Source organism: Gossypium raimondii, chromosome 9 (genome assembly GCF_025698545.1).
Source record: "Gossypium raimondii isolate GPD5lz chromosome 9, ASM2569854v1, whole genome shotgun sequence".
Classification (NCBI taxonomy): domain Eukaryota; kingdom Viridiplantae; phylum Streptophyta; class Magnoliopsida; order Malvales; family Malvaceae; genus Gossypium; species Gossypium raimondii.
This window is the reverse complement of record NC_068573.1, coordinates 1,119,788-1,138,759: the sequence shown is the minus strand read 5'-3', so window position 1 is coordinate 1,138,759 and position 18,972 is coordinate 1,119,788. Positions and strand designations below refer to the sequence as shown.

Sequence of the window (18,972 nt, the reverse complement as noted above, 5' to 3'; positions counted from 1 at the left end):
GAAATTGCCACATTATTATTTTGTTATTTTTCCGTTTTAAGCAAGAGTTTATGGAAAAATGGTTATGAAAATACTGAAGAAAATTTTTAGAATTCTTCTCTTTTCTCTGTTCTTCTTCTTCTCTCAATATTTTCCTATTTCGGATTTGAGATTGTATCACTCTTCTGAGAAACCACCAATGGCTAATTCTCCCAAGAAATTAAGCCTACCAAGGCCGTCATCTAGAATCCATATCAGATCAAGCAAATTTACTATTATTAGACTAAAAAGGGGAGTATTGGATCGTAACATATTTGGTAGCAGACAACTCCATCCTTCGCTAGTTTGTTAAATTCTAATTCTGTGAGAGAAGAGAGTCCATCTAGACTTGGAATGGACTTTAACTTAGGGAAATCATGTATCCTTAATTTTTTAAGGGACGACAGTTGTACTTTTAGTGAAAACTCGCCAATTCCTTGTAGCTATCAATTGACAAATTTTGAAGAGAGGAAAATCCTTCAAAATCTGGAATCCAACTTAAATTAGAACAAAGATATAGATCTAATTCTTTAAGATAAGTGGAGGTAGATAATCTACCTCCGATCTTGCTTATATTTTTACAACTGGAAATTCTAAGCTTTTCAAGAGATGAACATCTTCTTGTTATGGGAAGAACTTCCAATTCGTTGTAGCTATCAATTGACAGATTTTGAAGAGAGGAAAATCCTTCCAAATCTGGAATCAAACTTAAATTAGAACAAAGATATATATAATTCTTTGAGACAAGGGGAGGTAGATAATCCATCTCCGATCTTGGTTATATTTTTACAACTGGAAATTTTAAGCTTTTCAATAGATAAACATCTTCCAGTTATTGGAAGAACTTCCAATTCATTGCACCTATTAATTGACAAGCTTTGAAGAGAGAAAATTCCTTCCAAATTTGGAATCGAACTTAAATTAGGACAATTATATAGACCTAATTCTTTAAGACAAGCGCAGGTAGATAATCCATCTCCAATCTTGCTTAATTTTTTGCAACCAAAAATGCTAAGCTTTTCAAGAGATAAACACCTTCCAGGTAACGAAAGAACTTCTAACTCATTGCAACTATCAATTGACAGGTTTTGAAGAGAGGGGGTAAATAATCCGTCTCCAATCTTGTTTAATTTTTCGCAACCGAAAATGTTAAGCTTTTAAAGAGATGAACATCTTCCTATTACTGGAAGAACTTTCAATTCCTTACAGCTATTAATTGATAGAATTTTAAGAGAGAAACATTCTTCCAAGTCTGGAACCGAACTTAAATTAGAACAATGACATAGATATAATTCTTTCAGACAAGTGGAGCTAAATAATTTGTCTTCGATCTTGCTTAAACTTTCACAACCCAAAATACTAAGCTTTTCAAGAGATGAACAACCTCCGGTTATAGGAAGAACTTCCAATTCCTTGTAGCTATCAATTGACAGATTTTGAAGAGAGGAAAATTCTTCCAAATCTGGAATCCAACTTAAATTAGGACAACCTTTTAAATCTAATTCTTTAAGATAAATAGAGGTTGACAACCCGTCTCTGATCTTGCTTAATGTTTTACACTTGGAAATGTAAGGCTTTTTAAGAGATGAACATTGCCCCGTTAGTGGAACATTTTTCAAAAAGGGACAATCACAAATATCCAACTCCTCCAGCAAGGAAACATGAATGTCTCTGTGGCCACCATTGCTATCCATTATTCTAGACTTCCCATCCTCTCTAAGGTGAAACAATCACCTTATTCATACCACCAATACATTCGTTGCAATAAAATTCATTACCCATGCATTTCACTTTCTTCAGATTTCTCAACTCAAGAAATTGGAGATTAAGCAATTGGCCCAGAGGTGGAAGACTTTCACAGTTGATGCAATTAGGAAAACTTTAGCTCTATTAAAATGTTAAGCAAAAACAAACCAGTATTAGAATCACCAACAGGTTTTAACATCCATGAGGGAAAGCTTTCACCTTGATAATTGCTAACAGCTAAGCTTTGCAAATTTGTGTGGGTTTTGAGACCTTCCATCACTTCCTCACTGTTATAACCACTACTCCCACTATTACTCCCTTCAAAATCAATTATCAACTTGCATATTGTTTTTTAAGATGTAAAATTGCTCCATTAGCCTTTTGCTTGTCTCTAACACCCCCAAGATCGCATATCTTCAGTTCTCCACGCAATTCCTTTAGGGATCCTAACTCCTTAATTGAACGTCCCCTTTTTGAACCCACAAAAAATATGGGTAATACTTGAAGACAAGTTAGGTTTCCAATATTAACTGGCTGAAGCTCTTTTCTATCAAAATACAAGTGCTTCAAGCTTATCAGATTTTCCAATTTATCCAAAAAGGTAAGACTCAGTAAACCTAAAAGCCTCAATGTTTGCAGATTGTAAATTTTGGCTGTGGACTTAGGCAGTGCTTTGATAAAAGTCTATAGATGCCCAAATACCTCAAGTGCTTTAATTCTCCAAGGGAATCTAGAAACTCACAAATATTAGTAGCACACACAAACTTTAGAAATTTTAATCTTGTGAAGCTTTTTGATAGTTTCTTAGACACATCAATCTCTGAAAACAATGAGTATAATTTTGGAGTAAATGCAGTTAAAATTTTTTGTAATGATTCCCTATCACATCCAAAATTAAGTGACGGATATGAGAACACTCAATAAGGGTGAGACTGAAATTTTCTTGAAACAATAATGTATCAAACTTTGACACAGACAAAGATAAATCATGCACCGAGTCGTGTATTTTGAATGTAAGAATATTCCGGCAAGTGTTCTTCTGGACATCTTGAAACAATGAATTTGATTACCATTCATTCAAGTATTTGAAACAATAGAACTGCCAAGAAACCCTTCAGCCATCTACAGTTGGATCAAATTTTTTTCCAAAGCAATAATCTTTAGGGAACATGACATAGTACACAAAGTATTTCTTCAAAGATGGAGAAGACAAGTGATCAAAACTTAATTTTAACACACTTTCCACTTTTAGCACACTTTTCGATGAACCTCATGCACCACTTTTTTGAATTTCCAACCATGCGCGAGGATTCATTTTAATGTTGCTCATTGTCTCTCCAATAATGTTAGCTACCAATGGCACACCTCGACACTGTTTAGCAATTTCCTTTGCAATTAACTCTAATTCGTGAGACATTAAGGAGGCCATCAATGCTCATTCTTTAATTATGGACCAGCATTCTTCATCTTCTAGTCTTCCTGGTTGATGAATTTGATTTGGAAATGCTTGCACTTTTCATGCTACATTTTGAATACGTGTTGTTACAATAACTCCATTCCCACCATTTTTATTGATTCCCATAAGATGATTCTTCAGTTCATCCCATTTTTCAACACTCCATACATCATCAAGCACAAGAAGATACTTGATCTGTTCCTTACCTCGTTTGGCCTGTCCAATCTTCTTCTTGAGTATATTTATCAATGCATTCATATTTTGAGGAATATCTCTGATAAAATTTTCTAACATCTCCTTTAAAATGGTTTTGACAACAAAATGATTAGAAACACACACCCAGAATTAACATCGAAATGCATTTTGTTATGAGTATTTCATCAGTTACTATTACTGTTGCAGTTAGTTAAATGAGTTAGATAGTTGTTAAACAAAGTATTTAGCTGTTAGCTATTATCTTTGTATTAAATACTCTCACTACTATATTCAAGTGGGTTCATGAGATTAATAAACAATTCTTCTTATCTTCTTTATCACTGAATCTAACATGGTATCAAGAGCTAGTATTTTCTTGGTATAACTAGATTTTTATTTTTCTGTTTCATGGCTACAAAGGCTATTCCAGTGGTTGATACTCCTCGTCATTCCTCCAACACTGGGAAAGCAATTCATTCGTAGGGTCAAGGCAGTATCGCTTTGCAGACAGTTCATTAATTCTCCAAACATGACACAATCAAACTCGGTGACAATAATTTTCTCTTATGGAAGCATCAAATTTTATTGATTCTTGAAGGATGCGATCTTTAGAGGTTTGTTTTAGGCACGGTTTTTGTTCCTTCTCCACTTATGATAGGAACGAGGGTCAATTAATTGAAAGCCCTGCCTATCTTGTTCATAAGAAATAGGACAAGTTTCTTGCCTCCTGGCTATTGTACACGGTCACACATGATGTCTTGATGTATCTCACGACGGCCAATACTAGTTTTGAAGTCTGGACAACCATTGAAAGACAGTTTGGTGCCAAGTCCAACATCAAAATCTCGAGTATGGGCCATGCTTTATACTCGTTCAAGAAAACAAATCTTACTATCAAATAATATTTGTTCAAAGTAAAGAGTCTGAGTGATAGGCTAATTGCAGCTGGTATTCTGGTTACTGAACATGAACAAGTTAGCATTATCTTGGTTGGTCTTTCGATGGAATATGAGTCCATTCGTGTGATTGCCTCAGCAACTCCTATGTCCCTTGACTTACTGATTGTGATGCTTCTTGATTGTGAAGCACGACAGCTGGCTCTACTAACATAAGTCCTTTTACAAGCTAATTTGGCATCTTACCATAAACAAGATGCAGTAGCAAGATCAAAACATACTGAAGACTCCAAAGATATCCTCAGGAGTTTAAGCAATGACACAAATGGCAAGGAAGAGACTGGTTTCGTGATAATGGTCGTGGTTGGTCTTGTTCTAGACCGTAGTGACAATTATATGGCAAAATTGGCCATGTGGTCCAAACCTGTTATTACAGATTTGATGAAAATTTCTCTGGTATCGATCAAGGCAACAAATGAGAATTCCTTAAATGAGAACAATCAAATTTCATTCAGAACAAATGGATGTCCATATGAATTCTAAACTAATTTTCACATCAAATATGATCCAGAATGGTCTAACTGGTCACGTCAAGTAGTAAATGCATTTGTATCAGTAAACTTCTGGTTTACTTTAACATTTGTTTCAATTGTACTAAATTGTAACAAACTGATAATTTTACTATCAATGTGAAGTTTATAATGCCACGAAGCCAATAAATATAATTTCTAAATAGTTATATGCAATATTCACTTTAGAGAATACGCCAAATCTTTAAATGTAAGGCATTTGGTCTAGTAGTATGATTCTCGCTTCGGATGCGAAAAGTCTCGAGTTTAATTCAAAATACATTTAAAACCCTTTTAACAAGAGTTTTGCATTATCAATTAACTACCAAGAATAATTGTCTAGGTCATGTATAGAAACAAGCATATATCAATAAATGTCACATCTCAAACATAAAAATATGACATAATGAAAAACTAGCAATTTTTTTCAAAACAATCATCATAACATGCATGAAATTTAATTCAAAATCCAACCATTCAAACTCATAGAACTTTTCATTTACAATTGCTCGTGTTATTTCTCTAAATAATTAACAAATGGAATAATATATAATGTATGAACTACTACATTTAACAATTCTTTGAACTAAATCAAATCAATAACCGTAAAAATCATTGGTTTGTTAACATAAATTTGCATACTAGATATGTTTTAAATATATTATTTAATTATAAAACCTACTATAGAGACATAAATAAATCAGTTAATATTCATTTTCATGAACAAATAAGATGCTTAAAACAAAATGTAACACATGTAATCAAAACTTAAAAAGAAGATTATCTCAACATATTTAAATCATATATCAGGTTGATTTAATATTTAAAAACATACATTATTTTGTTCTACGTTGAGTCTTGACGATAAGAAGTAAGCAAATTAAACTTTAGTAGTAGACATTGAATCCAATCAAAATCTATTAATAGCAAACTTTGAGAGTGAATGTTATTTTCCAAGTGTACAACAGGTACATAACCAATGACTTTTCATACATAAGTTGTCTCTCTTCTTAAAGAGTTTTTGCGAATTCTTGTTATTTTCTTGTTTTCTTTATTTTTCACATCTGGTGGTGAGAAAATTTATTACGATCGTCTACCATGACTATTATTATAGTCCAATTCAATACATCCATGTCAAAGATCATGTCTTTCGAATTTATTACACATTGTTACATTCTCTTTAGGGAATGGTTAGGTTTCGTGGTTACAAACCTATTTTTTTGCTGTAAACCTGTTTGAAAAAAAATAGAACTCTAGATTTTCTGTAAACTTATTTTTTGCTGCGTTTTTCAAACCCAATTTTCCAACAGTTCACTCCTCATTTCCCCTCCTAACTTTATCTATCCTATTGAGTTTTTTCCCCATAGTTATCATGCAATATATTCATCTAATCATCATCTATCTTAAAGCAACAATATTCAACTTGTCATGACTCAACAACATCATTCATGCATAAAATACTCTTCATGCATTCCCTAGTTCATACAAGTAGCATATCATCATTTATCACCTAGAAGCAGGGTGTAGAAACTCACATTTTTTCCTTATCCTTGTCACCTTGGCTTTCTCGAATTCTAATGCCTTCTTAGACCTAGCAACAGTCCATCAATTTTTCTCCTCTCCGGACATCCATGCCCATGACTACTACAACATGCAGAGTCTCCCGCAAGTACAGCCTCTTCTTCTTCAGGACAATTGAAGAAAAAGACGACGATTTTTGAAAGAAGAATGGGTAAATAGAATTAATAAATTCCCTCTTCTGTCATCCTTCTACCTATATATATACCCTTATGGCACGATCTTCACAGATCGTTATCACCACACAATCCTAATTATTATGTTTCCTATTATGTCACTAGTCGGTCCCAATCAAACCAAACTAGTTTTGGAGTCTAAGTTTCTCCTAACTAGCCACTTAATTCTCTAAATTTATTGCTAGTGTCCCCAACTTTCTGATACTATTCAATTAGCTCCCTGACTCTTCTTTGAGTTCGGGCATCCTGGAAAATCAGGTGTGACAATTTAATTCAATCTATACTGTTGGATATAGGGGAGCTCAACTACAAATAGGCACATTTCCCTTCATTTGTAATCATCCCGTTGATAGTTAAAGAATATATTTGAGAGTGTATACCTAAACACTTGGTGTACATTGCTTTCTTGTGGCTTTTCAACTCTTTTGTTGCTCTTTTTGTTTTGAGTTGCTTTCGCTATATTTTTCAACGCCTTAGAGAATTTCCGGGAGAATTCTTGTCTTTTGAGAGCTAGGCTGACTTAGGCGAATTTGAAGTAAATGAATAGCTTAAAGCCACGCGATTTGTCAAATTAAAGTTTTAGCCTCATGACATTAGAGTAGGCTTGTGTTAGAGTAAGTTTTTCAATTAGTTTCTAATAGTTTATAAAATTTTCTAAATTTTCTAAAATTTTATGATTTTAAATTAATTTCTAATAATTTTTATAAATTTTAATTTTTTATAAATTAAAAAAAATTTAATGATTTTAAATAAATTTCTAATATTTTTATAATATTTTTATTATAAATTTATAAAGTTTTATTCTTTTAAATAGTTTCTAATAATTTTATAAAATTTATTTATTTTTATGCTTTTATACTTCTAGAATGAATATAGACAAATATGTGTCAATGTTCAAAAAAACTTGGACAACTAATTATCCAGACTCATTGTGTAATTATTTTTAAAATAACTAGTTTTTTATTTTTTGCGAACGTGGCAATAGGCATGTGGTTGTACCATGTTAAAAATGGCTCTGACGTGACGTTTGTTAACGATCACATCAGTATTTATGTTAAATACTAACAGTCAATATCAGTCAAAAGGCTTATTTAGTTAATTTCCTTTAGATTAGAGATTTAATTGGATGAAAAAAATTGGGAGGGGTTTAATTCAATTTTCAAAAAAGTTCGAGTCCCCTTAAAAACAAACAGTTTTATTCATGCATTTTGAAATTAGTCCTGCTTATTTAAAAAAAAAACACACATCGATGATTTACATGGGTATAGATTCATAGAAGTAGTAAAATTATATTTCCTAAAGTCTCTCCTAAAATTCTCGAAATCAAGCTTCTCACAACAACTCTGGCCAGTCTTGCCCAATTCTCCTCCTCCTCCAGTTTCCGTCTTCAAGCTTCCGACAGATCAAACCAAATAGCATAATATTAATTAAGGTAAAATTTGAAACTTGAGTCATCAGATTTTGAGTTAGGGCTCGGTTAATGTTATCTACTCTCTGCCTTTGCACTCACTCTGCTATATTTGATTTTCTGTTTTTGATCCTATTGCTTGTTACTCTCTTTGATCCAATTTTTTAAATGGTATCAGTTTACAGACATAGTGGAATGCTATCGACACTATTTTGTTTTATATTATTACTAGCGTATGCGGTCCTTGATGTGAAATTTGTTAACACTGCTATTAAGTTCTTTAGCAGCAGTGGATGGTACAGCTACAACCAATAGTGGCTGTAAGTGCTTTTTAACCTTGAAACCCAAAAATTTGGAAATTTTAAAAGGTAGCTACTTTTTTTGGATTGGCATATTGACTGCATATTTGGCAGGGGAAAGAAAGAAGAAAAGATGGGGAAGAGGGGAAGAGGGGAAGAGCATGTGATACAAACCAGCCCGAGGACTCAACAGACTCCAATCGAGATCCAATCAAGCTACAAACTGGTCCAACTAATCGAGCTCGATCCAAGCAATCAAAGAAGCAAATTCGACTTTGGTGGGACAAATTTGGGAAAAGGTTTCCACTGATCGAGCTTGGGATTGCTCGTCGAATTCCCTTGCACTTTACTTCGAACTGATTTGCCATTTAGCTAGCTAATCTAGCTGCTGAATAAGTTTCAAACATTCTTAATTATTTTGGTTTAATTAACTTTGTTTTAATTTTTTACAGATTTTGTAACACCCCTTACCCAAATTCGACACCAGAATAGGGTACGAGGCATTACCAGAACACATACACTTGTAAACGTATTGAACCGAGTTATAAAATTTCATTAATTATTAAAACTTTCAAATTATTAACATGCTTTTATAATTCTTCACAATATAAATAATGCAACATTTCCTACCAACCACAATTGAGCTTTCGATAATCATCTCACTGTATCTAATAATTGTACATATTACCAATAATAATTCAATTTCAATAATAAAACACATATCTATATAATATTCATCATCAAATAACATTCACTTTAATTAAAATTATACGAATATAGTTCATACGAACTTACCGAGCTAAATTATGAAATACCAAAATTTAGGGACATTTTGGTAATTTTCTATTTTCTCAATTTCCACCCAATCTTGATCTAAATTAGTATTTCATTCAATTTACTAATTTAAATCATAAAACAATTCATTTCATGCAATTTGGTCACTTTTTGACATTTTTACAAATTTACCCTTAATGTTTCACATTTGTTCAATTTAGTCCCTAAACCTAAAACATGTAAATTGATCATTTTTAATGAAAACTCATGCTAGTTGAATAATCATATATTTTCCTCCTCCTCCTCTCCATTCCACATCCTTAATGTATATAACATGCTTATAGGTAACATTAGCTATAATTTCACCATTTGCTTATATATTCATTCAAAGTTGTCCACTTTGAGTCATAGTCACTAAATTATTTATATCTTGAGATACAAAAATCTAAATTAAGATATGTTAATTTTTTTGAAACTAGACTCACATATATTCTTATCATAAAATTTTCAGAATTTTTGGTTTAGCGAATAAGTACAGTTTATTCTTTAAAGTCATCCTTGTTCTGCTGTCTGACAGTCCCAACCCTTCTTCACTAAAAATTATTTATCTCCTCATACAGAATATTAATGATCTTACCATTTGTTTATATTGAAAATATACTCATTAAGTATTTACAAATTTAAGCCTCTAATTATTTTTATACAATATTTTATGATTTTCCAAATTCAAGATAGGGAACCCAAATCATTCGACCTTATCTCACAAAACCTATTATATCTCATAATTTACAATTACATTGCTTACACCGTTTATTCTATGAGAAAATAGACTCAATAATCTTTAATTTCATATTTTTTCATCCTCTAATTCCATTTATACGATTTTTATAGATTTTCAAAGTCAAACTATTGTCATTGTCTCAAAACTATTGTAGTGTAAAATGTTGATAACTAAATTTATAGCACTTTCCTTTCCTTTCTCTTCAATATTTTCCATCACTTTCTCTAATTTCCTTTACTAACATAACAAGAATATAGAACCTTATATAATGAAACTCTACCTTAACATTAATTTACTACTTTTTCAATAATATCAAACTCAAAGGTATATAAAAATCTTGATGCTCTTACCTTATGCCATTGATTTCAATCTTTAACTTGATTTTCTCCCTCCTCCAACTTCTATTTCTTGAATCTAACTTGATATTCTAGCTCCCCATAATCTCCTTGTTATCTTTCTCTCTTGATGAATATGGAAATTCTTTTGATTTCTAAGTGAAAATGGTAACTTTTTTTTTTGAAGGAGGGACCAAATTGTAAAGAAAGCAAAAATTTCTTTCTTTCTCTCCTCTCCTCACGTTGGATGCATGGAAGATGATGGGTTGGTTGGTTTTTTTTTTCATCTTTCTTTCCACATATATATACTAAACAATAAAATAATAAAATAATATTTAAAAATCAAATTAAAATATTAATAAACTAATATTTATTTATTTAATCTAAAATATCTCCAACATCATCATTATCTTCTAAATTTCTCTCTCTTCTAAATGACCATTTTGCCCTTCATGATCTTTTAAAATTTCATCCTTGAGTCATCACTTAAGTTGGTAAAATTATGATTTAGTCCCTCAAAATTCTTTACCTTTTTCAATTTGGTCTTAATCCATCCATTTTTCTTAGTTTCTAGATCATTCCACCCTTAAAATATTTACACCTTTGGTCCTTAAACTTTTTTGTATTTACACTTTAACCCCTCAAATTTTGAATATTTACTCTTGACCCACAAAACTTTTCTCACTTTTGCGATTTAGTCCTTTCTTGAATTAATATGTCATAATATACTTCCCAATGTTGACATAACTCAATATTACCATTTTTATCACTATATTTCCTTATTTTACTATACCAAGGATAATATCTTACTGTAGAAATTTTCAAAATATTACATTTGTGGTCCCAAAACCACTGTTCCGACTAGGCCCAATTTCAGGCTGTTACAGCTTTAATTACATGTCTAAATGTTTTTTGTGTCATTATTATTCGGTCATTAATTTGTCTTAGCATGCTACATATTTAAATCATGTCTTAGTATATTACACATTAAAATCATGTCTTTGTTTTGTCCATTAAGTATGTCCAATTTCGGACAGATTTATTGCATACTAGAAAATCAGATTTATTAATGGGTCTTAGTTTATTATATATTTAATTGTGTGTTTAATTTGTATTGATGTTATTTTAATCAAATGTTTAATTTGTCATAACAGGTAGCTAAAGCATGCAGCTGAACATTCATGCGGCTGAACATATATGTATTTAGCTGAATCAATGAAGCTTATTATAGTGGAAGCATGCACCCGCATGTGCATGAACAAAGGGAGCTGTTTTTCAGTTGGAAATTCATGCATCTAACGGAAACATTGAAGCTAGTTACTGAAAGACCATACACCTGATTGTGCATGTAAATTAGGAGCCACTTGTGTCATGGGTTGCGTATGGGAGCCCGCAACCATGACGTATTCGTATGATCCATCAAGTGGGAAGGAGGTCATTTAGCCCTATCAGACTGACCCGTTGCTTGAAGAGATTGAAAGCCCATCTACAAGCTTGTCACATATGGAAAAATAATCTTTCAGGATATGCAATCGTAGATATGATATGTAATCTTAGAAGATATGATTTTGTAATATTAGATATTTGATTTGTAGATACCTTACGATCTTAGCCGTTGATGTACTTGATTTGTACCGTTAGATTTGGGGAGGCTCTACTATAAATAGAGGCCTCTCCCTTCATTGTAAATCAGTTGAGTTTTGAAGAGTAATAAGAATTCTTGAGAGTATTCACTCAAATTTCTCTCTCTCTTGTGTTCTTGATATTTTGTGGCTTGTTCTTATTTCGTTCTTCTTTTATCTTTGTTTGATTTTTGAGTTGCTTTCGTTTGAGTTGGTTTTAAAGAGGAATTCTATTGAATTCTCATATTGTGGGAGTTAGGCTAACTTAGGCATTTTTAGAAGCAAGAAACTACCTAAGGCCACACGAATTGTGAGGTAAAAATTTTAAGTCCGTGACAGTTGGTATCAGAGCAGTCTTGCGAAAGCATTGTTGAAGGATGTCGAAAGAAGTGGGTAAGAATGAGCCAATGGATACCCGTGGGAGGGCAAAAAAGGCTAGTCGATCAAGGGCCATGTTGTCGAGCTTGGAAAATCGAGTGGTCAGTCTCGAGGAGTCTGTTGGTGACATGAGGAAGACACTCGAAGTGGTCCTAACCCGTATGGAATAACTGAAGGAAGGCAACAAGGAATTTGTGTTGGACACTTTTAGATCCACTTCGGACAAATTGACGGTAAGGGACGAAGCTCTTGAGGCCCTGGTGACTTCCATGAAAGAGGAGATTGCTGAACTTATGGGGGAGCTCACAATCTGTAAGGCTGCCCTGGGAAATAGGATGTCAACTTCGAGACCGAAGCAACGTCATGTAGATGTTTTAAAACCTGAGAAGTTCAAGGGGGCTAGGTCCGCGAGAGAAGTGGATAACTTCCTGTAGGAATTGGAGTAATATTTTCGAGCAATGGGCATTGAGGATGATGCCACTAAAGTAAACACTGCTTCAATTTACTTTACTGATGTTGCTCTCTTGTGGTGGCGACGTAGGTCCACGAATGTAAAACGTAGAGGAACGAGTATTGAGACTTGAGAGTAGTTTTAAAGAGAGTTAAAGAAGTAGTTTTATTCGCAGCATGCTGAAAAAAAGGCTCATGCTAAGTTGCGCCAGCTTACACAACAAGGCACCATTCGAGATTACGTTCGGGAATTCAGTGAGTTGATGCTTCAGATCTCAGACTTGAATGAGAATGAAGCATTTTATTAGTTTGAGGATGGGCTAAAAATGTGGGCTAAGAAAGAGTTTCGTCACCTAGGTATCACTGATTTGACCGTAGCCATGGCCGAGGTAGAAAACTTATACAATGTTGGGGGGAGAAAGTTTGACAATAATGACGCTTCCAAGCCCAAGCCAAGACCCAAAGGCAATGGTGAATGAGACAAAGATCAACTAGAAAAGAATGGCGAAGCTCCAAGGGCTAATGAATGTAGACCAAGGGATAAGAAAGGCTATTGAAATGCTATCTTTTTCAAAGCCCACATAGGATGAGGGTTTGTCCAAAGAAAGCCACTTTGAATGCCATGGAAGAGCGCGAAGAGGCCGATTATGACACCAAAAGTCTTAGTACGATATTGGGTGGTGTCGAAGACAAGGCGAGTAATGGGCTGATGTTTGTGGATAACATCGTGGCGGGCAGAAGATTGAATGCCCTTGTTGATACCGGTGCGTCTGATTTGTTTATGTCCAAAGAGATGGCAAAGGAACTCGATCCCAAAATAGAGGAAGATTCGGGTCGAATCAAAACAGTGAACTCGAAAAGCATTCCCATAACGGGTGTGGCTAAAGGAGTGGAACTCAGGCTTGGCGAGTGGACAGGCAAGGCAACCATTAAGGTAATCCCCCTTGATGATTATGGTTTTATGGTTGGATTATGCTTACTTGACTGACTTAATACGGATATTCATCCTTCCGAGAATTACATGATGATCTCTGATTCGAACCATTGATATATAATGCGAGTGAAAAGAAAGGGAAGCATGGGAGGAAAAAAATTGTCGGCAATCAAAACAGTGAACTCGAAAAGCATTCCCATAACGGGTGTGGCTAAAGGAGTGGAACTCAGGCTTGGCGAGTGGACAGGCAAGGCAACCATTAAGGTAATCCCCCTTGATGATTATGGTTTTATGGTTGGATTATGCTTACTTGACTGACTTAATACGGATATTCATCCTTCCAAGAATTACATGATGATCTCTGATTCGAACCATTGATATATGATGCGAGTGAAAAGAAAGGGAAGCATGGGAGGAAAAAAATTGTCGGCAATCCAATTTGCCAAAGAAGTACGTAGAAATGAAGTCTCCTATTTAGTCACCTTAAGGGACAATGTGGATGAGAAATCCGAGGGGAAAATTCCAAAGGAAGTGAAGCAGTTGTTGAAGTCATTTCAAGATGTAATGCCCATAGATTTGCCCAAAACGTTGCCACCTAAGAGGGAGGTGGATCACAAGATTGAGTTGTTGCCCAACACTGAACCGCCAGCAAGGGCACCATATCTGATTTCTCCACCTGAGTTGGAGGAATTACCGAAGCAGTTAAGGGAACTTTTAGATGTCGGGTTCATTAGACCTTCTAAAGCCCCATTTGGTGCACCAGTGTTATTCCAAAAGAAGCATGATGGGTCCTTGAGATTGTGCATTGACTATAGGGCCTTAAACAAGATCACTGTAAATAATAGGTATCTCATTCCTCTTATTGCAAATTTTTTCGATCAACTTGGTAGCGCGAGATGATTTACTAAGTTAGATTTGCGATCGGGGTACCACCAAGTGAGAGTAGCCTAAGGGGATGAGCCCAAAATAGCCTGTGTGACTCGGTACGGGTCTTTTGAATTCCTAGTGATACCGTTCGGGTTGACAAATACTCCGGCCACGTTTTACACCCTAATGAATAAGGTATTGCAACCCTTCTTAGATCATTTTGTGGTTGTTTATCTTGACGACATTGTGGTGTATAGTAAGATGCTTGAGGAGTACGTGGGACATTTGAGGGAGGTGTACCAAGTCCTATAGGAAAATGAGTTATATGTCAAAGAGGAAAAATGCTCATTTGCCCAACGAGATGTGCCATTTCTAGGCCATATTGTGGGAGGTGGCACGATACGAATGGATGCAAGCAAAGTTCAAGCAATTGCCGACTGAGAGCGACCAACCAAGGTAACAGAGTTGCAGTATTTTCTTGGGTTAGCAAATTACTACCGATGTTTTATTGAAAGCTACTCCAAGATCACTGCACCCTTGACAGACTTGTTGAAAAATGGTAAAGTATGAGATTGGGACTCTCGGTGCGAAAAAGCCTTTGACCAAGTAAAGCAAGCAATGATGAGTCAACCTGTACTTGCTTTATTGGACTTTTCAAACTTCAAACTATGCAATTGGGGGACTATTGATACAAAAGGGGCATCCAATTACTTTCAAGAGTCGAAAGCTTAATGAGACGGAACGAAGATACACGGTCCAAGAAAAAGAGATGACTACTGTGGTGCATTGTTTGCGTACATGGAGGCACTATTTGCTGGGTTCCGGGTTCGTGGTATTCACTGATAATATTGTAAATAGTTATTTCCTAACCCAAAAAAAGTTGTCCCCCAAATAGGCTCGTTGGCAGGTTTACTTAGCGGAGTTTGATTTTAGTATGGAGTACAAGTCGGGGAGTGCCAACACTGTGGCTGATGCACTTAGCCGAAAGATAAAATTTGCAACAATAAGCCAACCCAATAGTCTCTTATTATAGCGCATTCAAGAAGGCTTGTCCCACGATCCCATGGCCAAAAATTTGATTGAGCTTGCCAAAGATGGAAAAACGAGGCAGTTTTGGCTCGAGGGAGAATTACTATACACTCAGGGACAACGTCTATATGTGCCTCAACATGGGAACTTACAAAATAAAGTCATGAAAGAATGTCATGATTCAAGATGGGCTGGCCATCCGGGTATACACCGCACTTTGGCTCCCTTGGAGGATCGATTTTATTGGCCTCACATGGGTGACGATATGGAGACTTATGTGAAGACTTGTTTCGTGTGCCAACAAGATAAAATCGAGTTGAAGGCTCTTGCTGGTTTGCTACAACCTTTACCTATTCCGGAGCGCCCATGAGAGAGTTTATCCATGGACTTTATTGTGGGTTCGCCTAAATTTAATGGATTTGCAAGCATTTTTGTTATGGTGGACAGGTTTTCCAAGTATGCCACTTTTATCCCCGCAACCAAGGAGGGTCCTGCTGAGGAGGCAGCTCGCTTGTTTCTTAGGCATATGGTGAAATATTGGGGAGTACCGCAGTCTATCATCAGTGATTGAGATGGATGATTTACGGGACGGTTCTAGATGGAGATGTTCAAGTTAATGGGTTCAAACTTGAACTTTTCAACCAGCATGCATCCACAAACTAATGGGAAAACTGAATGAGTGAATGCGTTATTAAAGACGTATCTTCGACATTATGTGAGTGCCACACAAAGGGATTGGCCAAGGTTGTTGGATGTGGCTCAATTTTCGTACAATTTACAAAGAAGTGGGCCGACAAACCAGAGTCCGTTTGAGATAGTGACAGGGAAACAACCACTTACACCCAATGTTGTTACAACTCGTTATGCAGGGGACCGAATCCAGTAGCTTATTGATTTGCAAGAGATTGGCAAGAGCAAAAAGATTTAGCTAGAGCTTGCCTACACAAGGCAAGTAAGCACAATAAGAAGTGGGCGGATTAGAATCGAAGGGATGTACAATATCAGGTTGGTGACTCAGTCCTTGCTAAACTACACCTGATTTTGTGACACAATGGATTGCATAAGGGGCTTGTGCGACGATATAAAGAGCTATTTCGAGTTGTGAAGAAGGTAGGCAAGGTGGCCTACAAGCTTGAGTTGCCTGAAAAACTCAAACTCCATCCAGTGTTTCATGTAAGTATGCTTAAGCCATTCCATGAAGATGGAGAAGACCCAAAACGAAACGAGTCCAAACGAACACCAATGGGGGTAAAAGTCACCTATGATAAAGAGGTTGAAAAAATCGAAGTGGATTGTGCAATCAGATGAAAGTACTATCGACCGTGGCATGAATACCGAGTCTGATGGAAGGGATTTCCCGATAGTGAGACAAGTTGGGAACCCGCCGAAGCCTTGTGGCAATTTCAAGACAAGATAGATCAGTACCATGCGAAGGACGCGGCGAAGGCGTCGCTAGAATCGGTGGGGGAGAATGTCATGGGTTGAGCATGGGAGCCCGCAACCATGACGCATTTGTGTGATCCATCAAGTGGGAAGGAGGTTATTTGGCCCGATCGGACTGACCCATTGCTTGAAGAGATTGAAGGCCCGTCTACAAGCTTGTCACATATGGAAACATAATCTTTGAGAATATGCAATCGTAGATATGATATGTAATCTTAGAAGATATGATTTTGTAATCTTAGAGATTTGATTTGGAGATGTCTTTCAATCTTAGCCATTGATGTACTTGATTTGTACCGTTGGATTTGGGGAGGCTCTACTATAAATCGAGGCATCTCCCCTAATTGTAAATCACTTGAGTTTTGAAGAGTAATAAGAATTCTTGAGAGTATTCACTCAAAGTTCTCTCTCTCTTGTGTTCTTGATATTTTGTGGCTTGTTCTTATTTCGTTCTTCTTTCATCTTTGTTTGATTTTTGAGTTACTTTTGTTTGGTTTTAAAGAGGAATTCTATTGAATCCTCATACTATAGGAGTTAGGCTGACTTAGGCGGTTTTAGAAGTAAGAAACTGCCTAAGGCCGTACAGATTGTTAGGCGAAAACTCTAAGTCCGTGACACTTGGTGCATCATTCAGCCGACTCTTCATGAAACAAAGAGCCAACAATTGTGAGCTGATCAGCCAGCTCCTATGACCATTCAGCCTCCCATCTTAATTCATTTGTTGATTCATGCATTAAGGCAAAATTAATTTCAGCTATTAAATATCTTTGGCTAAGCATGCATGAACGTACCAAAGGGGACAAAAGTGACCATTCAGTTTGAGCATGAATTTGCCAAATTCAAGAACCAATTTTAATACTTTAAGTTTGAATATTTTAATTGTTATGTGAACACTTAGATGCTGAATTTGAGTAGTCATTTTGATGCCTATATAAACAGCTTGTACAAAACATTGTGGACAGATTTTTGACATATATGAAATATAATTGTGTAAGTTATTCACTCTCATTTTTCTTTGAGATTCAACTTGACTTATCTAGCTAAGCTAGTGGCGTCAAACTTGTTTCTTTTCTGAACTTATAACTCTTCTGAGTGTGGCGTTCATCTTGATACCGTTTGGTTCCTATCTCATAGATAGCGGGTTACGGTCCATTTTTTCATCAAACCATTTCATATTAAAACTTATAAGATTCGAGTCCTTAATCGCTATAAAGGGTTCTTTCTTGTTTTAAGTCCGTTTATCCATCTTTCCATCAAACTATCTTTATTTTTATTCGCTGCTTATTAAACTATCTTCTTTAAATTTAGCTTTTTGTTAAACCAAAATGAAAACTACGTAATTTACGATTGGGCAAACAAACGACTCAATTAAATCTCGTAAGTGAATTCGTAACCGTCACACTTTTTTTTATATTCAATTTTTTTTAATCGAACTTTTTTTTACTTCTCTTTCAATTTTGAGAGTACAAAAACGATAAAAGCTTACTTAATTTGAAAAGCTCTGATACCAAATGATACGAACTCACTTACGGGATGTAATTGAATCATTTGTTTGTCCGATCGTAAATAAAGTAGTTTTCGTTTTGGTTTAACAAAAAGCTAAATTTAAAGAAGATAGTTTAATAAGCAACAGATAAAAATAAAGATAGTTTGATGGAAAGATGGATAAATGGACTTAAAACAAGAAAGAACCCTTAATAGTGATTAAGGACCCGAATCTTATAAGTTTTAAGGTGAAATGGTTTGATGAAAAAACAAACCAAGACCCACCATCTAATGAGATAGGAACCAAACAGTATCAAGATGAACGCCACACTCAAAAGAGTGATAAGTTCAAAAAAGAAACAAGTTTGACGCCACTAGCTTAGCTAGATAAGTGAAGTTGAATCTCAAAGAAAAACTAGAGTGAATAACTCACATAGTTATATTTCATATATGTCAAAAATATGTCCACAATGTTTTGTACAAGCTGTTTATATAGGTATCAAAATGACTACTCAAATTCGGCATCTAAGTGT

General features: G+C 35.2%; 1 protein-coding gene across 1 annotated transcript; it reads right to left on the bottom strand.

Moving 5' to 3' along the window:
• Positions 1-1,888: 1,888 nt before the first annotated feature.
• Positions 1,889-3,478, bottom strand: LOC128032497 (toMV resistant protein Tm-2 netted virescent-like). Its single transcript, XM_052620848.1, has 2 exons — positions 3,301-3,478; positions 1,889-2,082 (listed from the first exon to the last, which is right to left on the bottom strand). Exons 1-2 carry the CDS (start codon positions 3,476-3,478, stop codon positions 1,889-1,891), a joined length of 372 nt encoding a protein of 123 aa, XP_052476808.1.
• Positions 3,479-18,972: the final 15,494 nt, after the last annotated feature.

Bases quoted from the DNA above. Each gene is read 5' to 3' on its own strand.
- LOC128032497 (XM_052620848.1), bottom strand. From the start codon at position 3,478: ATGAATGCATTGATAAATATACTCAAGAAGAAGATTGGACAGGCCAAA. The intron at 2,083-3,300 runs GTATTCAAAATG...TTGATTTTGAAG, and splicing joins TGGAGTTATTGTAACAACAC to GGAGTAATAGTGGGAGTAGT.